Source organism: Hemitrygon akajei, chromosome 5 (genome assembly GCF_048418815.1).
Source record: "Hemitrygon akajei chromosome 5, sHemAka1.3, whole genome shotgun sequence".
In the NCBI taxonomy this organism is placed as follows: Eukaryota; Metazoa; Chordata; class Chondrichthyes; order Myliobatiformes; family Dasyatidae; genus Hemitrygon; species Hemitrygon akajei.
This window is the reverse complement of record NC_133128.1, coordinates 154,151,243-154,171,196: the sequence shown is the minus strand read 5'-3', so window position 1 is coordinate 154,171,196 and position 19,954 is coordinate 154,151,243. Positions and strand designations below refer to the sequence as shown.

General features: G+C 38.9%; 1 protein-coding gene across 2 annotated transcripts in view; it reads right to left on the bottom strand.

Moving 5' to 3' along the window:
• Nucleotides 1-278: 278 nt before the first annotated feature.
• sf3b1 (splicing factor 3b, subunit 1) overlaps nt 279-19,954 on the bottom strand; it is a 38,986-nt gene continuing 19,310 nt past the window's right edge. For both annotated transcript variants that reach the window (XM_073046932.1, XM_073046933.1), the window contains 15 exons: nt 16,020-16,121; nt 15,751-15,930; nt 13,902-13,988; nt 13,511-13,781; nt 13,182-13,327; nt 11,942-12,088; nt 10,354-10,479; nt 6,759-6,980; nt 6,350-6,532; nt 6,121-6,232; nt 5,911-6,031; nt 5,454-5,585; nt 4,710-4,982; nt 2,435-2,651; nt 279-1,755 (listed from right to left, as the gene is read on the bottom strand). In XM_073046932.1, the coding sequence (XP_072903033.1) occupies nt 1,597-1,755; nt 2,435-2,651; nt 4,710-4,982; nt 5,454-5,585; nt 5,911-6,031; nt 6,121-6,232; nt 6,350-6,532; nt 6,759-6,980; nt 10,354-10,479; nt 11,942-12,088; nt 13,182-13,327; nt 13,511-13,781; nt 13,902-13,988; nt 15,751-15,930; nt 16,020-16,121 (2,478 nt within the window). In that variant the 3' untranslated portion in view covers nt 279-1,596. The remainder of the gene's footprint in view (nt 1,756-2,434; nt 2,652-4,709; nt 4,983-5,453; nt 5,586-5,910; nt 6,032-6,120; nt 6,233-6,349; nt 6,533-6,758; nt 6,981-10,353; nt 10,480-11,941; nt 12,089-13,181; nt 13,328-13,510; nt 13,782-13,901; nt 13,989-15,750; nt 15,931-16,019; nt 16,122-19,954) is intronic.

The following is a 19,954-nucleotide window of genomic DNA, read 5'->3' as shown; positions in this document are numbered from 1 at the left end:
CTACAGTAGCACAGATTCATTGAGCTGGAAAGGCCAGTTAACGTGCTGCATCTCCAAATAAATGTAGGACAGGATTATTCATAAAGAACTTCACATGTCAAAACATTTTTAAAGATAGTAGAAAATTTGAATATTAGTTTATACCCCTGTAGAAATAAAAGAACTGTGAGTCAAGCAGAAGTACATAAAGCTACATTTATATTTTTTCAAAAAATTATTCTGACAATTTAAAGTCCTTTATAATGCTTGGACTAATAATAAAGCACCAGGAGGCAACATACAGAGAGACATATTTATTACAACATCAAGTGTACCTGCAGTGACTTATTTAAAGAAAAAGTACAAGCCTACCAGTTATAGAATATGAAATCATAGGTGAATCTGACCACATAACCAACAAGTGACGTGTTTATTACGCTGTCTGGATTCATAAGTTTTCAAAATTAATTTCAGTCAAAATTCACTATGTCAAGAGTGGAAGATAAAGCCAATCATATAACATTAATCCTAAAGTTCATACTGTTGTAGCTTTAGTTTTAATGTGTTATAAATATTACAATAGAGAATGAAGAGTATTTACAACATAAATTGGAGATTTAGTGGCAGCAAAACACTGTCATAAACCCATCTCCATATACTTGGAAGAATCAAGCAATTCTTAAATGTCACTGTTAATGTCATTGAGTAAAACCTAGTAAAGACATTTATCTCAAAATAGCTCATTTGAGTTTCTATTGTAGAAGCTACATGTTTTTCCACATTTTAGCTCTATGGATGAGCAATCATGGAACATATCTTCATACTTTCATTAACAGTGACATGATCCTTCCATTCAAACTTTGTCTTGGATGCCTTGTTTGGGGATAAATGAGCATTTTACAACTTGTGGTGTCATGGGTGTCAGAAACTGATTAATTCATTCAGCTTGTCAATTTAATGACCAATTGCTCACTTCATTCCTGGGATTTTTATCTGTCCTAATCAAGCAGTTACAGTTCATCTGCAAATAATAACCCCCAAAGTTATCCCTGAAGATCTTTGTCACAAACTATAGAAAAGATCATGCAAAGTGAATACTATATTTTAGCAAAAGTAGAAAAGGTACATCCGGTCATGTAAAGGTAACTGGGGAAATTTAATAATTCTACAAGTTAATGAAGATAATGTGTTCCTTATCTGAATCTTTCTTAAAAGCACCTCAAAAATAACTTGAGAAATATAAAACAGACTTAGACTTTTGTTTATTTTTTTTTAAGAAACAACCTGTCAACACAAGGAATGAAATCTAAATCTCAGTAAAGACAAATTCAAATGAATTGTGAATTGAATATTCATCATCCTGCTGGTCACAATATGATTTGGCTATTTAACAAGTAATGGGACTAAATTTACAGTCTTTAAGTCCCATTTAAAATAAAATAGTACTTCTAGCCCTATCCACTTACTACTTATACAATCTGTTCCAACAAGATGATCAATGTTTTTATTTCAGACTGTCATCACGTCACATCTGAAGCACAGCAAAAGTTTGGGTAACCAAGGGCAATTACAATGCAGCAAAATAGCAGACAAAGACAGTGTGAAGAATAACTTGCTTTATAAGATGTAGTCAAGTTCATAGCGGACATGTGTATTTTTATCATCATTAAATATCCTTGGATAATGTGCAATTAGGGCATCCTGTGAACCGATGTAGATCGAGTTGTAGATCTTCCAGTAGACATCACGTACTTTTCTGGCAGGATGGAACAAGCCCTTTGAAAAGTAAGAAAAAGGCAGAACTTTACTATGCTGCTGAAGGCCAATGACAACTTCCAACATTGAGAAAACATTAAATGCTAACTCTTAAAATAAAACAGACACTGTTTAAAACCAAAAGGTTTTTGGAACTTGCTTTCCTTTGTTCACTAATTAAAACTTTAGTGAAAGGTTTGAAATGCTTAAATCATTGCAATTGACAAGTGCAACATGCAGCACTGCGAATTAAATCAGATTGGCAAAATGGGTCATACAGTCCAAGTGTGTAGCCAATTAACATTCAGTTATGTGAAATTTTTCCCCTACACAGGGAAAGCACTGGGCCATGTTGAAAGCCAGCAAGGTGCAACCTAATTTACTTTAACACCAACATTAGTATCTAGTACTAATGAGGTTAGTAGAATGCATGCGTGCATTAAGGACAAATTGTTAACCTTAGCTGTTTTACTGTGAGAAGGCTGAACACCTTCCTAAGAGCAAGGGAAAATTCTTGTAACTTGGCCACTCTTGTGCACTGTTCTTGGTGACACTGGAGATGACATGCAAGGAAATTTCTACAAGAATATCAGGACAAAAAGACTTGCAACAATTAAAAGTCATTAGCTAGAAGTCCTATGAAAACAATGTTGCATCCAGATCAAATCTAATCCAAATATATGACAAAATTTTAACTTACCTGTAAGCAATACTGTAGCATTCTGCAAGGTCCTAATGCGACCCTTAGACCCTCCAATGCCCCCATTACTGCCTGGATAACATGTGGTGATGTCTCAAAAACATTGGGCCATACATAATTTAACAAGTGATTTAGAGCATCTTCACACCCAAATCCATATACTCCCAGGGACATGTGCTGCACAACTGCACTAGCTGTCTGTCTGTGAACCAGGTCTCTAGAATAAAGACAAGACAAAATTACATATTAATTCACTACTTATTTTTAGATTATATTTTATACCACAAAAAATCTTGTTTCCTGCCAATACAAAATTCTTTAAAGCACATATTTCAAAGTTTTGAGACATAATTTATTGAAAACAGATATTATAAATTGCTACTGGTAATCCATTTTCCATTAATGATTTAGTTTATGAGCTTAGCAACAGCCAAGTGAAATACTCCAGTTGCCTTCCACAAATGGCAAAGGAGCCTGCACCAGACTATAAATGGGTCAGCTTCGACTGGGAAATTCTGGCAGAAGTAACATTACTTCATTTATGTGTGAGCAACTTCAGTACTTCATTGCTTTTAGAGCACTCTGATAGTAAAAAGGCACTATATAAATATGTCACATTTCTAAAATATTTATTTTCCTTTGAAAGCAAATATATAGAATGCAGAGTTTGGTACTTCTCAGATATTTAATAAACACAAAATTCTTTCCTTGTTGGGATGGACAGAAACGTTCTGCTAGCACTTCATGTTTTAAGCAAAATTATTTTACTTGCAATTCTTGAAAGTGATTATTGGAGTATTGGACCACAAGTCTATAGTAAGAGCATGATTCAGTTTCCCACAAATGTGAATATTAATTTTTGCTTCAATAGAATGTTTACAGCTTTATTTTCCTTTTCTTTACCCCAATCCAACAGACAGCATGTGGTAATTTAATGTTGAATGAATGAGAAATACTGATCAGGATAAAGTCCTTCTCTTACTTTTCTTTCAAACAGTTTCATGTAATCTAAAAGAGACACCCTATGATTTTTGTTCTCCAGCCTCAGAAGTATGCCTTTAACTGTATCTTTTTGATTTAACATAGAAACATAGAAAAACTACAGCACAATACAGGCCCTTCGGCCCATTAAGTTGTGCGGAACATGTCCCTACCTTAGAAATTACTAGGCTTACCCATAGCCCTCTATGTTTCTAAGCTCCATGTACCTATCCAAAATTCTCTTAAAAGACCCTATCGCATCCACCTCCACCACCGTTGCCAGCAGCCCATTCCACGCAGTCACCACTCTCTCGAGTAAAAAGCTTACCCCTGACATCACCTCTGTACCTACTCCCCAGCACCTAAAACCTGTGTCCTCGTGGCAACCATCTCAGCCCTGGGAAAAAGCGTCTGACTATCCACACGATCAATGCCTCTCATCATCTTATATTTGGATAAAGTAATGACTGTATAACCAGCTGACTTTATAGAACAGAATCACAACCAATTTGCCAGAAAAAGACACTGGAATATGTAAGGTTTCATAATTAAAAGACTTGAAATAAAAAGTACACACAAAACTAAATTTGAATTTTCTATTCATAACCAAAACACAAAACAATAAAAAAACATTGCCATGACTTAATTTTAAAATGTGTTCCATACCCATCTGTAGTGTTGTCTGTTTACAGCTGCCGAGAGAGACCTTTGAGTTGGTGTGCTCCAACAGGGGTGGCGTGCTACAGCATTCTGGCTGGAGTTGGTGCTGATCCAACCCCTAATATTTGCTCGGCTGAACAATGGACTCAGGGTCTGGACTATATGCATATATATCTTGCGTGATTGTATTTTACTGTATGCTATCTTGTATGTGCGAGGACTAAACCTCAAACCACAGTATTGCTTGTTTACAGCTGCCAGTGAGGGGCAATGGAGGGGGGGGGAATATGACGTGGCATCGGTGCTGCTGTCTCTCCACCCCCCCACCACACAATGTTCGCTTGGCAGAAAACAATGGTGATCTGCAGATTTCAGTGCTTTTGGATGGCATGTGTTTGGTTTCTTTTATTGAGTGATTGTATTTTTCTATCTTATATGTGCTATGTATGCTTGTTGCTCTGTGAGACTGTTGGTACTGTGTTTTGCACTTTGACCCGGCAGTTACACTGTCTCATTTGGCTGTATTCTTGAGTATTCATGTATGGTTGAACAACAAACTTGAATTGAATTGAAAAAAAAAACCATAGGTCTTTGGCTGTTATGATATCTGCTATCAGAATTTAACTGAACTCACCTGTCCATTAAAGCATCTTCAAGCAATGGTGTAACTGCATAAATATAATCTTTTCCCATTTCGCCAATGTACTCAAATAAGAACGAGAGAGATTTAAGCACACCATTCTGCACATTCAACTCAGGAACTCTATACTCATTCATCAAAGCAGGAAGCACTGTAAATGGAGAGCATGTTTCTGCCACAATAGCAATAGCTACAGTGGTACAGACCCGGTTCTGACGTTCTTGAACCTTCAGATTATTCAAAAGCGTGGCCAGTACATCATGTGGACTGAAAGGAAAGTAAACAAGTGAAAAATTTAAAAAATGACTTTTTTTATTGATTCAAGATTCAAAAACTTTGTCATTCTAACCGTACATCAGCTCTGCAGGGCAGAATGAGACAGCGTTTCCCAGGAGCAGTGCAATCATAACAAATGCAACACTAAATAATAAACATTACAATAAATAGTAAAACACAACAGCCACATGTCAGTTAATTGGTCAAAGAATACTAGAAACTTAAACTGCATTTTTTTATTGTACAGAAAGCATTTCCTTTTAGACTGCAACAGGAATCTAATTCAGTTATTTAACATTAGGAAAGCAAAGATTTTCTCTCTGTGCAAGAGCACAGCAGTCTTACATCATTCACCTTTTACAGTTGTATGTAGATAAGTGAAAAATAAACATACCCTTTGGACAACACTCAGCACTGACAACCAATTCTAACCTGCTACTGTAATCGCTTCACTGAACTTACCCAATAGCTTTTGCAATGTAGCCAAAGGTGTTTACTGTTGCTCTTCTGATGGCTTTTTTGTGTGCCTTTAAAAGTTCTAACAATTCAAAGCATATCCTCATCCATTCACGAGCAGATACATACTCTGCACCTCTGCATAAAGAACACAGGCATTCAGGAACAAGTTGTAAATGCATCACTCTATAATTTTTGATCAGTATTAATATCAAGCAACCTCAAACCAGTTTTGACTCCAACTGCACCATTTTAAAATGCCAACTTTTCAAATAACAGCAAGCGCCCATTTCCTGGATTTTCCTTTATTTTCCCCAAATTTCTTTCAGGTTACCATACCTACCTTTCATTCTCATTTACTGCAAGTCACGTTTGATCAAGTACCAACTAAACTATAGTTTGCTACTTTAAAAATTATTCAACAGAACTAAAGAAAATGAGGTTTACTTAGTTGGCTAATTACCGATCAGCAATTCGTCCAACGAGGTCAATACAGTTCTCCTGAACCTTTTCATGCCTGTTTTTCAAAATTGGAGTAAGACGTGGAAGCAGATCCTTAATGGGTGGAGTCATTTTATGCATACCTGTAATATTACATAAGGCAGAAATTTTTTTAAAGTATTTCTTCAGGTTAATTGAAAATAAGCAGTCCAAGTTTAGATAATGGACATACCTATAACATTTACAATAGCTTTCAGTGCTCCCAAAATACTCCCCAATACTTCAGGGTACTCTTCACCCAGGTATTCATATAGCACAACACCCAAGTGGCCCATCAGTTTTTCCTAAAATAAAAAAGGTATTAGCTCACATGACCTGAACAAGAAACAGTAAATATATTTGAAACTAAATTCAATGTAGTAGTTAAGAAAATCTAACACTGTCCTGAAAAGCATACGTACCTCCTGACAGGTCTTCATAACCACTGCTATCCGAGAGATTAGGTCTGCAGCTTGCTGTCGTACTTTGGCGGATTTATTGTTCAGACGCCACAATACTGTGCCACAAATCTGTGGTAAATAGGGCTTTACACGCTTACCCAATGCGTTTACCACTGTACCAAAACCATTTAACATTACAGAATCCTATAGGGGGGAAAATCAACAATATTAGAGCAAATGTACAAAAGAAAACAATGTATGAAAACACTATATACAATTATTAATCAAAATAAAATTCAGAGTGAACTCATGTCATTTTAACATTAGGGAAACTGAAATACCAAAGAACTCTGATGCAGCAGAAACTCAAAAGACAGTTAGCATTTTTACTTGAACTAGACAAAAGGTGAATCCAAATGTAAATGCACACCTCAGTAGTCTGTTCCTGGAATGCATACAAGATGCCATCAATGAGCTGTTCTTCTAATTTATGATCAATATCTGCAGCTCCCAGATTACCCATGATCTTTTCAATGGTTTCCATCACCATTTTTCTGTATTGCTCAGCTTCGTCTTTTAAATCATCAACTATCCTGGAGATTATTTCAGCTGCTCCAACCTTGTTTGCAAGTTCCACAGTGGTATCTACTAACTGTCAAGAAAAGAAATGCAAAAATGTTATTCACAAGTACTGAAAATTTGTTACTTTTAACATGGATGATAGCAAATAATTCTAGATCATTTCAGAAGTATATAAAAAAATTAACTGAAAGGTTAGAAATCAGTACTGTCCTCTAAAATTGTAGTGTCTCAACAATGCATTAAGAATTGAACCTTGCTTTGCTACAACTGAACTGGGAATAGTACTACAAGGATAGTCTCCATAATTGAAACAAATATTCCAATGTATAAATCAGACCAAAGGGACTGAAAATTAAAAAGCTTAAGTTCACGATGGAGAAAATGTGAGGTTATCTAACTTGGATCAAGAGACACAGACTGGAGTATATTCTAAATTTTAAGATTCAAGTAACTAAAAAGGCCAGGAACAAAAGTATGGAAACACCACAAGCTACCAGCTCCCTTCCAAGTCACAATAGCCTGATTCAGAAATACGGCAGCAATTGCTTATTTTTGCTGGGATTAATTCACAAAAAGTGAGGATGCTTTCACAAGAAATGCACTGTTGAAGTGGTGGCAATTGTTGAAAGACAAATAGATGGACAGTAAATACTGGTCTTGTGAGCAATCCTCAAATCTCTAAAATGCATTAAATAATAGATTTGCTTCCTAAAGATATAAACTTGATGTTCTGTTCTCAGTGGCTTAATATCCTTTCAAAATATAGTGATAAATGTGCTTCATTTAAATTTTTGGTGGACTTAAGATTGTATTGCTACTCTTAAGGATTTGTCCAAAAGTACACACAGATCATAATGTCCTGAACCCATTGCTTCTTACTTTCCAGATATTCCTTGACTTTTTCACATTTGTTGACAAAACTTTAAAGCTTCACACTGATCAAAGTAGAAAACACATCAATTGTTTACCAACTTGTTCCTTCACAGTATTTACTTCCCACCCATCCCACTTTGCCCCAATTGATGAAATAAATAATGACCAACAACCCTGGCACTGGCTAAATGGAGCCTCATTTTCCATCTTCAGCCACTATGACTTGAATTTAAATTTTAAGCATCGTACCATATTACCATATGAATTGATGATAGCAGTTAATTGGTATGTTTCTCATTTGCTGTCAATGCCCATGTTTACTCTTGTCCATCCCGTAAAAATCCTTAACCTCACACGGAATTTACTTATCTGCAAAACGTACTCATTTTTACATCTGCACGTTTGCCCAGGTAGACCCATTGTTTCAGTTTGTTCCTGCCCCACTGAACTCATATCTCATACCTTGATTGTATGGAACAATCTTGGCGCTGGCTATATGGAGCCTCATTTCCCAACTTTAGCCACAACATCTACCCTTTGTATCCATGCCTTTAACTTACACCCCCTTCATTACACCCCCCCCCCCCAAGTTCAGTCCCTTCCTATCTTCATCTGTGATACGTCACACGTTCTAGATCTTTTCAATGATTTCAGGTTCCCTCGCCCCCATCATCTTATTTTCACGATGGATGATCAGTCCCTATACACCTCCATCCCTCACCAGAAAGGCCTCAAAGCTCTCCATTTCTTTCTTCCCCTCCACCACCACTCTCCTCTAGCAGAACTTGTCCTCATTCTTGATAATTTCTTCTTTGGCTCCTCCCACTTCCTTCAAACAAAAGGGGTAGCCATGGGCACTCCTGTGTGTCCCAGCTATGCCTACCTTTTTGTTGGCTATGTGGAACAGTCTACATTCCAAGCCTACACTGGTGTCCACCCCCCCCACTTTTCCTACGCTACATCGACGACTGCATTGGTACTGCTTTCTGCACCCACGTGCAACTCATCGACTTTGCCTCCAAATTCCACCCTGTCCTCAAATTTACCTGGTCCATTTCCGACACCTACCTCCCCTTTCTCAATTTCACTGTCTACCTCTGGAGACAGCTTATCTACTGATGTCTATTATCAACCCACTGACTCTCACAGCTACCTGGTCTATACCTCGTCCCACCCTGTTACTTGTAAAAATGCCACCCCCTTCTCTCAATTCCTCTGTTTCCGCTGCATCTGCTCTCAGCATGAAGCTTTTCATTCCAGAATGAAGGAAATGCTCTACTTTTTTAAAGAAAGTAGCTTCCATATTCCACCATCAACGCTGCTCTCAACCACACCTCTTCCATTTCATGCACGTCTACTCTTACCCCATCCTCCGGCCACCCTACCAGGGATAGGGTTCCTCTTGTCCTTGCCTACCACCCCACCATTCTCTGCATTTAATTCTCAGGAACTTCAGTCATCTCCAACTGGATCCCACCACGAAGCACATCTTTTCCTCCACACTTTCTGCAGGGATCACCTCCTCTGTGACTCCCTTGTCCATTCATCCCTCCCTATGGATCTCCCTCCTGGCACTTACCCTTGCGAGTGGAACAAGTGCTCACCTGCCCCTACACCACCTCGTTTGTGACCATTCAGGGTCCCAAACAGTCCTTTCAGGTGAGGCGACACTTCACCTGTGAATCTGTTGGGGTCATATACTGTATCTGGTGCACCCAGTGTGGCCTCCTATATAGCGGTGAGACCCAATGAAGATTGGGCAATCACTTCACCAAGCACCTATGCTCTGTCTGCCAGGAGATGCAGGAAATCCCAGTAGCCACCCATTTTAATTCTACTTCCCATTCCCATTCTGACATGTCAATCCATGGCCCCCTCTACTGTCACGATGAGGTCACACTAGGTTGGAGGAACACCACCATATATTTTGTCTGGGTAGCCTCTAACCTGATGGCATGAACATCGATTTCTCAAATTTCTGCTAATGCCCCCCGCCTCTTCACCATTCCCCATCCCTTTCTCCCCCTCATCTCCTTGCCTGCCTCCCTCTGGTGCTCCTACCACCTTTTCTTTCTTCCATGACCTTCTGCCCTCTCCTTTCAGAATCCCCCTGCTTCAGACATGTAATCTCATTTGACAATCAACTTCCCAGGTCTTTACTCATCCCTCCCCCTCCCAGTTTCACCTATCACCTTTCTCTCTCCCGTCCCCCCACCTTTTAAATCTACTTATCTTTTTTCTCCAGTCCTGCCAAAGGGTCTCAGCCCAAAATGTCGACTGTACTTTTTTTCCCCCATAGATGCTGCCTGGACTGCTGAGTTCCTTCAGCATTGTGTGGGTGTTGCTAGGATTTCCAGTATCTATGGATTTTCTTTTGTTTGCTAGTTCATCTGTATTTTTCTAGTGTACCTTTTTCCTTATCTTTATGTATTATACCTTTCTCTCTGGAGTACATGCACTAACTGCAACTTGTATATCATGCCTTTCTTCACCAGTGGTCTCAGTACATTTAAATCTAGTATGTTATCCTAAACTCTACCGAATACCTACAACAAAACAAACTGGTTTACCTGTCTGTAGTTTCTCCTGTCCAAAGCCATTCGATGCTGCCAGAAGTGCTTGAAAAATGGAGGAAGGATTTCTGTTTTGATGTAATTGGCTTCCACACCATCCGTTCCACAACATTGCTTTACCACCTACATATAGCAGGTACAATTAATTACTCAACGCTGTGATTAATTTCCCATTAGTTAAACCCACAACACAAACTTAAACTCCCTTCACAATGAATAGAATAAATAATCAGAGGCTAGCTCATGCATAAAACATGTTCTTGGTTTGCAAACTACTTGTAATAACAAAAACCCCTTAAATACATTTTCAGCGCTATATTAGCAAAGCATATTGGGAGAAAGTGCAGCACCTAAAGTTAAGAATGCTCAAATATTTTAAAAGCAGTAGCAATGCATTACTTTTAAGTTTTACAACTATGTATTTTATATCCTAATACCAGAAATTAATTTGTAGATCATATACAGCAACTTATAAGAACTTTAGACTCAAAATTATAGTATTAATAAACCATTTTACCTGAACGCACATACTTTCAGAGAACATTACAGCACAGTCTAGGCTCACGATGTTGTGCTGATACTCTTAGATCAATCTAACCTTTTCCTTCCACTTAACCCTCCAAATTTTCTATCATCGAAATGCCTATTAAAAAGTCTCTTAAAGACCCTAAAGTATCTGCTTCTACCACTACCCCTGGCAATGCATTCCACACACCTACTAGTGAGTAAAAGAAAAAAATACTTGATATTCCCCCCACTGCCTTAAAGTTATGCCTTGTATTAGCCATTTCTGCACTGGGGGGGAAATCTCTGGCCATACATTCAACCATGCCTCTCATTATTCGGTGCACCTCTATCAACTCATCTCTCACCCTTATCCTTTTCAAAGAAAAAGCATCCTCATAAGACATGCTCTCTAATCCAAACAGCATCCTGGTAAGCCTCCGTTGCAACTCATCTCCTCTGAAGATCCCACAACTAGAACTGAGCACAACATTCCAAATGTGGTCCAGCCAGGGTTTTATAAAGCTGCAACACTACTTTGCAACTCTTGTATTCACCCCCCAACTAATAAAGGCTAACATACCTTATGCCTAAACAACCCTATCAACTTGCAGGGTTTCAGTGCATTAAAATTATTCCAACATGATACTCAATAACACACATTAAAACATCAAAAGAATGATGCAGCATTCTGAGGTCATTCATTTTATCACAAGCACCAGATCTTTTTGCCTTTTAGTTCATCTTGAAACTATTTGATGTGAATCATTCTATGTGAAGTGTTACTATCGACTCTGTTGCACACTTCAGACTGGAATTAGCTTATTACCATCATATGTACTGGGGTACAGTGAAAGGTTGCATTACAGACATACTGTTTAAATAAATCATATTACTTCCATCTTTCCTTCAACGCCTCATTCACTAATCCAATTATTCAGAGTTTTTTAAAAAAAAACTACATACCCGATGGCTAACAAAGGATAGCATCAACTAGCAAAAATTTAAGACAGTAAGCAATATTTAGTCATGCTTAAAGTTATTAAGTACTAGAATATCATCATAATGGTTACAAACTTGCCTTAAGTACGATTTTTTTCATTTCTTCATCAGGAGACTGAAACTCTCGGATAAGGATCAACATCACTTCTCGTGTATAGTAGTTTGCATATTCAGCATCCATAAGCGGAATCAAGTAACCAATAGCCTTTAAAAAGGCAGCCAAACCCTGGAACAGACAATATCAATACTAGGTGCTAGAATTTCAATGATAAAACGTTTAAACAATCACATTAATTTAAAAATAGCAAAATATTGGTTGGGACTAGGATGCTCCACCAAACAGTAGAATGTTAAAAAAGAATGCACACTGCAAAAGTCAAATGAGTTTACATTTGAAAGGTGAAATATATGAAAACATCAGCAAATTCCAATAGCTGAATCATCAAAACATTAAGATGTATTGAGTTACCTGATTCTTGTTGGAAAATTACAAAAATAAGTAGGAAGAATACTAATTTCAAACCTGTTGATTAATTTTTCTAAAATCTTTCTCTGTCCACATTAAAATTGCTAACATCTTGCAACATTTTTTTTACATCATGCAAAGAAATTCAGATAAAAAAACATTAAAATAGTCAACCACCAAGTTCCTTCATATTTGTTGGTTCCTTAAAGATGCCATAGCCAGGTGAGGTAATGGAGATAGGCTCCTACTATCTATAAGTGCTCCCAACAACATGTGTCTCAAATAACCTCTGACAACCAAGCCCAGCTCCTGTTCTTCACATGTAGCTTAGCTACTAAGACTGGAGGAACCATTTCTACTAACAGAAGATAAAAAACAGGTTACTAGTGCCCTAAAACCAGTTACTTTAGGCAGATGGTGCTTGTCAGCTGTGGTTGGCAGCTCATCTAGAAGAGGAAAACTCTGATCACAAACCTCCACTGCCTTGCAGCTAGACCCACTCATGGGGAAGGCTTCAGGAGTAAATCCTGAGGAAAAAATCTGGAGCAGCAATCTCTAAGGCAGTCCTATGTTAAGTTCAATGCTGACTGGTAACTCCTGCTACACCGCTGGTGTCAAACTGTACTGGCCTCTATTTTTGCTTTGGATTCGTCAGCTGTGTGAGGGGGAGCCAGTTACATGGGCATAACTTGCTCTCCATATCATACTACCCTGGCTTGCGTATCCCATAGTCAGGCATGATGCAACCTCGACCAACAGAGGGCCTCACTCAATATTTGTTGTAAAATGTAATGTTATCACATCTGCTCACTGACTAGTCAAACCAGCAAACGATATACAATATTATGCTTACTTTGCCTCTATGTTGTCGAATACCTTTCCACAATGGTTTCAGAACAGAGTCAAATGACTCGATGCCATATGGAGTTGCAGCTTCAGCCAAGGCAGCAATAGCCAGAGCACTGATAGTTCGTACTTTCTGCTGCTCATCAACCAGACCTGTGGGGCAAGATATTTCATTTGATCAATTTATGCAATCATTGAACTTCAGATATAATGAACTAGAGTCACCATTTAAAACTATAAATCTATGTAAAACCTCAGTGAATTTCTCAGCTGGTTAATAACTGAATGGGATGAACTCATTAACATAAAAAAAACATTTAATCCGTTAGTACATACCATGTTCAATAATCTCAACCAAGCTCCTCAAATGAGGCAAGATGGCACAACCCATAAGGATGGCAATCTGCTGCACAATTTTGATTCCTGTATGTCGAGCCTGCCATGATTTTTTACTCTTGCATACAGCTTTGAGGAAAGGCAGCAGTGATGGAATACCCAAGGCTGAAGCAACAACAGCGAAGGCTCTAGCTGTTGTGTTTCTTACATATTCATCCATGTTATCAATATCAGGACGCATAGTAGAAATCATGGTGGCAAGACCCGCAGCCTAATAAAAAAAACCAAACCATCAATACAGGCAAACCCACAAGTTTTCACCCAGACCCTACAGACAAATTCCCAATTTTAAACTTTGAAATTAAGATATTTTAAGGGACTTTATTCATACCTTTGCTAAGTTAGAAATGATTTCTCTGCCTTCTACTCTTGCATAATAGTCTTCATCAATCAGCAATGGTTCAATAACCACAAGAATCTGTAACAAAACAGCAACAATTTTGTGACTAAAACAATCACGTACAAATACATTTCCCCTCCCGCACTATCACAACAGGAAATAGTAAATGCGAACAGCCAAGTTTGACTTAATTTCTAATTTTCAAGAGAAACCCATGCTTTCATCCCCACAAGACCCAATTCCATTTAAGGCACCTCATTAAAGGATTATATCTCTGATTATTACTTTTTTGAATATATCAAAATGTAATAAATCAGGCACACCAAATTTATTATTTTTTTTTTTTAAAAAGCCCTTATATTTGTTCCTCTCCCCAGCAAAAAATCCTAGATTCAATCTTTTTTAAGAAGCACTATCATTTACCATTAGCTCATCACTTGTAAACTACAATTAATTGACATGGTTGTGTAGGTTGTCAAGTGCCAGAAAATTGGTGGGCAATGCTTCATAATTGAGTTTAACCATCTACCTTTCACATTCCATGGGATTACCATCAAACTTTCCATCATTAACCAGAACCTAAAAGCACCAACCTCAAGGCAGGTAGGAGGCCTGGTTGCCTGCAGCAGGTAATATCACAGAATCCTAAGACCTATTCACCATAAAAAAAAGCTAAGTAGGAGTGTGATAGATGTCATAGCTAAGTGCAGGTTCAACAGTTTGAAGTTTAACATTCAGATTAAATCAATCTCCATTTGGCATTTCATTCTCCATTCTAAACATGTATTCCCTCTCCCACTGGCACACACTGGTTACAGTGCCTACCTTTTTACAGAATGCACTGCAGGTGCTTGCCTAAGCCACTATGTCAGTAACTCCCAACCCACAGCCTCCAACAGAGGACAAAGGCTTCAGGAACATGGAAGTGCCACTATCTGCTTATGTATGCTCCTTTCCAAGTTACATACTATCCAGAATTGGAAATATATTGCCAGTCCTTCATTGTTGTTGCGTCTAAATTCTGGAACTTATAAAGTACCTTCACAAGATAGATTACAGCAGTTGAAGATAGCAACTTGTCATTGTCTTCTCAAGAGCAATGAGGGACAGACAAGATCTCAAGAAATGAACTAAAAATTACTCAACTTGAATTTTGCTTCTCACACTGTGCAAAGCTAATAAACTGAATGATTTGAATTGAAAGAAAAGTTAGTGTATTAACATTAAATTGCCCAGCATGAACAGCCAGGAATCCAAATGAGACAGACACAACTTACCAACTTGATCCCACCAATGAGACTACCAGAACAAGATAATCATGGCTATGACATTTGGTTCACTTCTTCAAAGTTCACCTATCATTAAAAAAAGCACTGTAGAGGAAGGATGCAATAACTGGACTCCTACAACTGAAGCTGCAATGATCAACCCATGCCATGATTGGTGCCTTATATTCAATGTCCATCAGTAACATGACAAACCCCACAGGATGCATTTAGCTAATAATAATAGGATCTAAGCAGGCTTACAATTTCTACCATTAAGAATGGGAAATAATTTCACAAAAATATCACAGTTGTCAATCTTGACAGATATGTCAATACCCGTTCTCACTGCTGCATAGCAATCCAAAAGTTCAAGACCATTGCAGAAACACTATCACAGAGGTTGGTTATTTTTGTTTTGATAGTATAACAGGATCTCAGGTATTTAGGTAAAGGCAATTTTTTTTAAAAAAACAGCCATACCAGCACTGTGCTGGACAACATTTCTAACTAAAAGCTATAATTGTTAGATTAATCTTAAACAGGATACTATAAAGAATTCACAGCAGACATACCTTGTGCACGTATGGTCGGACTAAATCGTCCAACTTGTAGAGGATTCGGTCAATAACTTTAACCAGCAAGTGGCGCTCCTGGTCTTCAAGAGTTGGAGACATCAGCAATGGGAGAATCTGATTGAATAGGGGACCAGCTCCAAATTCTCTGGCTTTATCAGTAATTTGACGCAAGGCAGCCTTGAAGTGGGATGGAGGAAGAAGAAAAATTAGTTTTTCCCGGCCCAAAACGACACGACCAGTTATAACTTTAAAAAAATTACACCCACCTTCCTCATTGGAGGAGTGCCATTCTTTATCTTCAAAAGCAACTTCATTATCTTTCTTTCTTTTTGCTCTTCTGGACTCAGGGTAGATTCATCAACTTCAACCTGGTGAATGCAAATAAGAAAATCTGCCTGTTATGTGCTACAACACCTTGAATCAGGTTGTTGAAAACTTCCTTCTGGGTACAGCTACAAAGCATTTATGGTATCCTTCTATCAAACAGTTTAAAAATATTTAACCAAAGTAAAGCTTTACAAGTATAGGGCACATATTATCATTGTTTGATCGTCTTCATTGCATAGAACTTTTTTTTTAAAAAAAAGCAATTTCACAGTTGAGTCAGTACCCCAATCATTAAACACTATTCCATCATTACGCACTATCACTCTATCATTGGACATATGCTCTTCAACTTTGTTAGAAATTAAATATGAAGATTGAAGTCCTAATGGGTGCTTTCAAACTACAGCACTTGAATGTTAGGTGTTTGTGGATTAGAGAAACTAGTTGGGGAGACTAAGGGTAGTTTGAATCCATCACTACCCTTCTCATTCAAAAATACAACATAATGGTGAGGGCACAGGATGGAAAATATAATCTACAGGCAGTCCCCGGGTTACATACGAGTTCCGTTCCTGAGTCCCTCTTATTGGTTCCCATACCAGGCGTGATGCAGCTATTCAGGGGTGCTCTTAATTGTGCTACTGTAGAAAGCTCTTAGGATTTGGAGTCCCATACAAAACTTCAACCTTCTGAGGTAAAAGAGACACTGTTGTGTCTTTTTCACCACACAGCTGGTATGTAGACCACATGCAATCCTCGGTGATGTGTACGTCAAGGAACCTAAAGTTGTTCGCCCTCTCAACCCCAGATCCATTGATGTCAATAGGGGTTAGCCTGTCTCCATTCCTCTTTGTAGTCCACAACCAACTCCTTTGTTTTTGTGACATTGAGAGACAGGTTGTTTTCTTGACACCACTGCATCAGAGTGATGACTTCTTCTCTGTAGGCTACCTCATTATTTGAGATTAGGCCAATCAGTGTAGTATTGCAAACTTGAGCTGTGTGTGGGGGCACAATTATGGGTATACAGAGAGTAAAGGAGGGAGCTTAAGTCACAGCCCTGAGGGGTATCAACATAGAGTGGCAGAGATGAGGGAGCTCACTCTTAACACCTGCCGCTGATCTGACAGGAAGTCCAGGACACCTGTATACAGGAAGGAATTACTTCACTTCCAAAATAGAAAGTGCACACTGTTCTTATATTATTGGATAGAATTTTTACTCAACACTACTTATACTTCCATGTGTATTACAACATACTCAATTATAAGATCATAAGACCCAGAAGCAGAATTAAGCCATTTGGCCCGAGTCTGTTCCTCTATTCAATCGTGGCTAGTTTCTCATCCCTCTCAACCCAATTTTTCTGCTTTCTCCCTATAACCAAAGACACACTGAGTAATTAAGAACCTATCAACCTCCGCCTTAAGTATACCCAATAACTTGACCTGCACAGCTGTCCATGGCAAAGAATTCAATAGACAATAGAGAGTAGGTGCAGGAGTAGGCCATTCGGCCCTTCTAGTCAGCACCGCCATTCACTGTGATCATGGCTGATCATACACAATCAGTATCCCGTTCCTGCCCTCTCCCCATATCCCTTGACTCCGCTATCTATAAGAGCTCTATCTAACTCTCTCTTGAAAGCATCCAGACACTGCCTTCTGGAGCAGAGCATTCCACATATCCACCACTCTCTGGTTGAAAAAGTTTTTCCGCATCTCTGTTCTAAGTGGCCTACCCCTTATTCCTAAACTGTGGCCTCTAGTTCTGGACTCTCCCATCAGCAGGAACATGCTTCCTGCCTCCAGTGTGTCCAATCCCTTAATAATCTTATATGTTTCAATCAGATCCCCTCTCATCCTTCTAAATTCCAGTGTATACAAGCCCAGTTGCTCCAATCTTTCAACATATAACAGTCCCGCCATTCCGGGAATTAACCTTGTGAACCTACGCTGCACTCCCTCAATAGCAAGAATGTCCGTCCTCAAATTTGGAGACCAAAACTGCACATAACACTCCAGGTGGGGTCGCACCAGGGCCCTGTACAGCTGCAGAAGAACCTCTTTACTTCTATACTCAATTCCTCTTGTTATAAAGGCCAGCATGCCATTAGCTTTCTTCACTGCCTGCTATACCTGCATGCTTGCTTTCATTGACTGATGTACAAGAACACCTAGATCTTGTTGTACTTCCCCTTTTCCTATTTGACTCCATTTAGATAGTAATCTGCCTTCCTGTTCTTGCCACCAAAGTGGATAACCTCACATTTATCCACATTAAACTGCATCTGCCATACATTTGCCCACTCACCTAGCCTGTCCAAGTCACCCTGCAGTCTCATAACATCCTCCTGACAGTTCACACTGCCACCCAGCTTTGTGTCATCAGCAAATCTGCTAATGTTACTTTTAATCCCTTCATCTAAATCATTAATGTATATTGTAAATAGCTGCGGTCCCAGCACCGAACCTTGCGGTACCCCACTGGTCACAGCCTGCCATTCCGAAAGGGACCCGTTAATCACTACTCTTTGTTTCTTATCAGCCAACCAATTTTCAATCCATGTCAGTACTCTGCCCCCAATACCACTTGCCCTAATTTTGCCCACTAATCTCCTATGTGGGACTTTATCAAAAGCTTTCTGAAAGTCCAGGTACACTACATCCACTGGCTGTCCCTTGTCCATTTTCATAGTTACATCCTCAAAAAACTCCAGAAGATTAGTCAAGCATGATTTTCCCTTCGTAAATCCATGCTGACTCGGACTGATCCTTCTACTACTATCCAAATGTGTCGTAATTTCCTCTTTTATAATTGACTCCAGCATCTTTTCCACTACTGACGTCAGGCTAACCGGTCTATAATTCCCTGTTTTCTCTCTCCCTCCTTTCTTGAAAAGTGGGACAACATTAGCCACCCTCCAATCAGCAGGAACTGTTCCTGAATCTATAGAACATTGGAAAATGATTACCAATGTGTCCATGATTTCTAGAGCCACCTCCTTAAGTACCCTGGGATGCAGACCATCAGGTCCCGGGGACTTATCAGCCTTCAGACTCAACAGTCTATCCAACACCGTTTCTTGCCTAATATAAATTTCCTTCAGTTCATCCTTTACCCTAGTTCCTTTGGCCACTATTACATCTGGGAGATTGTTTGTGTCTTCCCTAGTAAAGACAGATCCAATGTACCTGTTCAACTCATCTGCCATTTCTTTGTTCCCCATAATAAATTCACCCATTTCTATCTTCAATGGCCCAATTTTGGTCTTAACTATTTTTTTGCTTTTCACACACCTAGAGCTTTTACTATCCTCCTTAATATTCTTGGCTAGTTTACCTTCGTACCTCATTTTTTCTCTGCATATTGCCTTTTTTGTTATCTTCTGTTGCTCTTTAAAAGCTTCCCAGTCCTTCGGCTTCCCGCTCATCTTTGCTATGTTATACTTCTTCTCTTTTACTTTTATACTGTCCTTTACTTCCCTCGTCAGCCTCGGCCGCCCCTTACTCCCCTTAGGATCTTTCTTCCTCTTTGGAATGAACCGATCCTGCACCTTCTGCATTATTTCCAGAAATACCTGCCATTGTTGTTCCACTGTCTTCCCTGCTAGGGTATTGTTCCATTGAACTTTGGCCAGCTCCTCCCTCATAGCACCATAGTTCCTTTTGTTCAACTGTAATACTGACACATCCGATTTTTCCTTCTCCTTCTCAAATTGTAGGTTAAAACATATCATATTATGGTCACCACCTCCTATTGGCTCCTTTACCTCGAGGTCACTGATCAAATCCAGTTCATTGCACAACACTAAATCTAGAATTGTCTTCTCCCTGGTAGGCTCCAGTACGAGCTGTTCTAAGAATCCATCTCG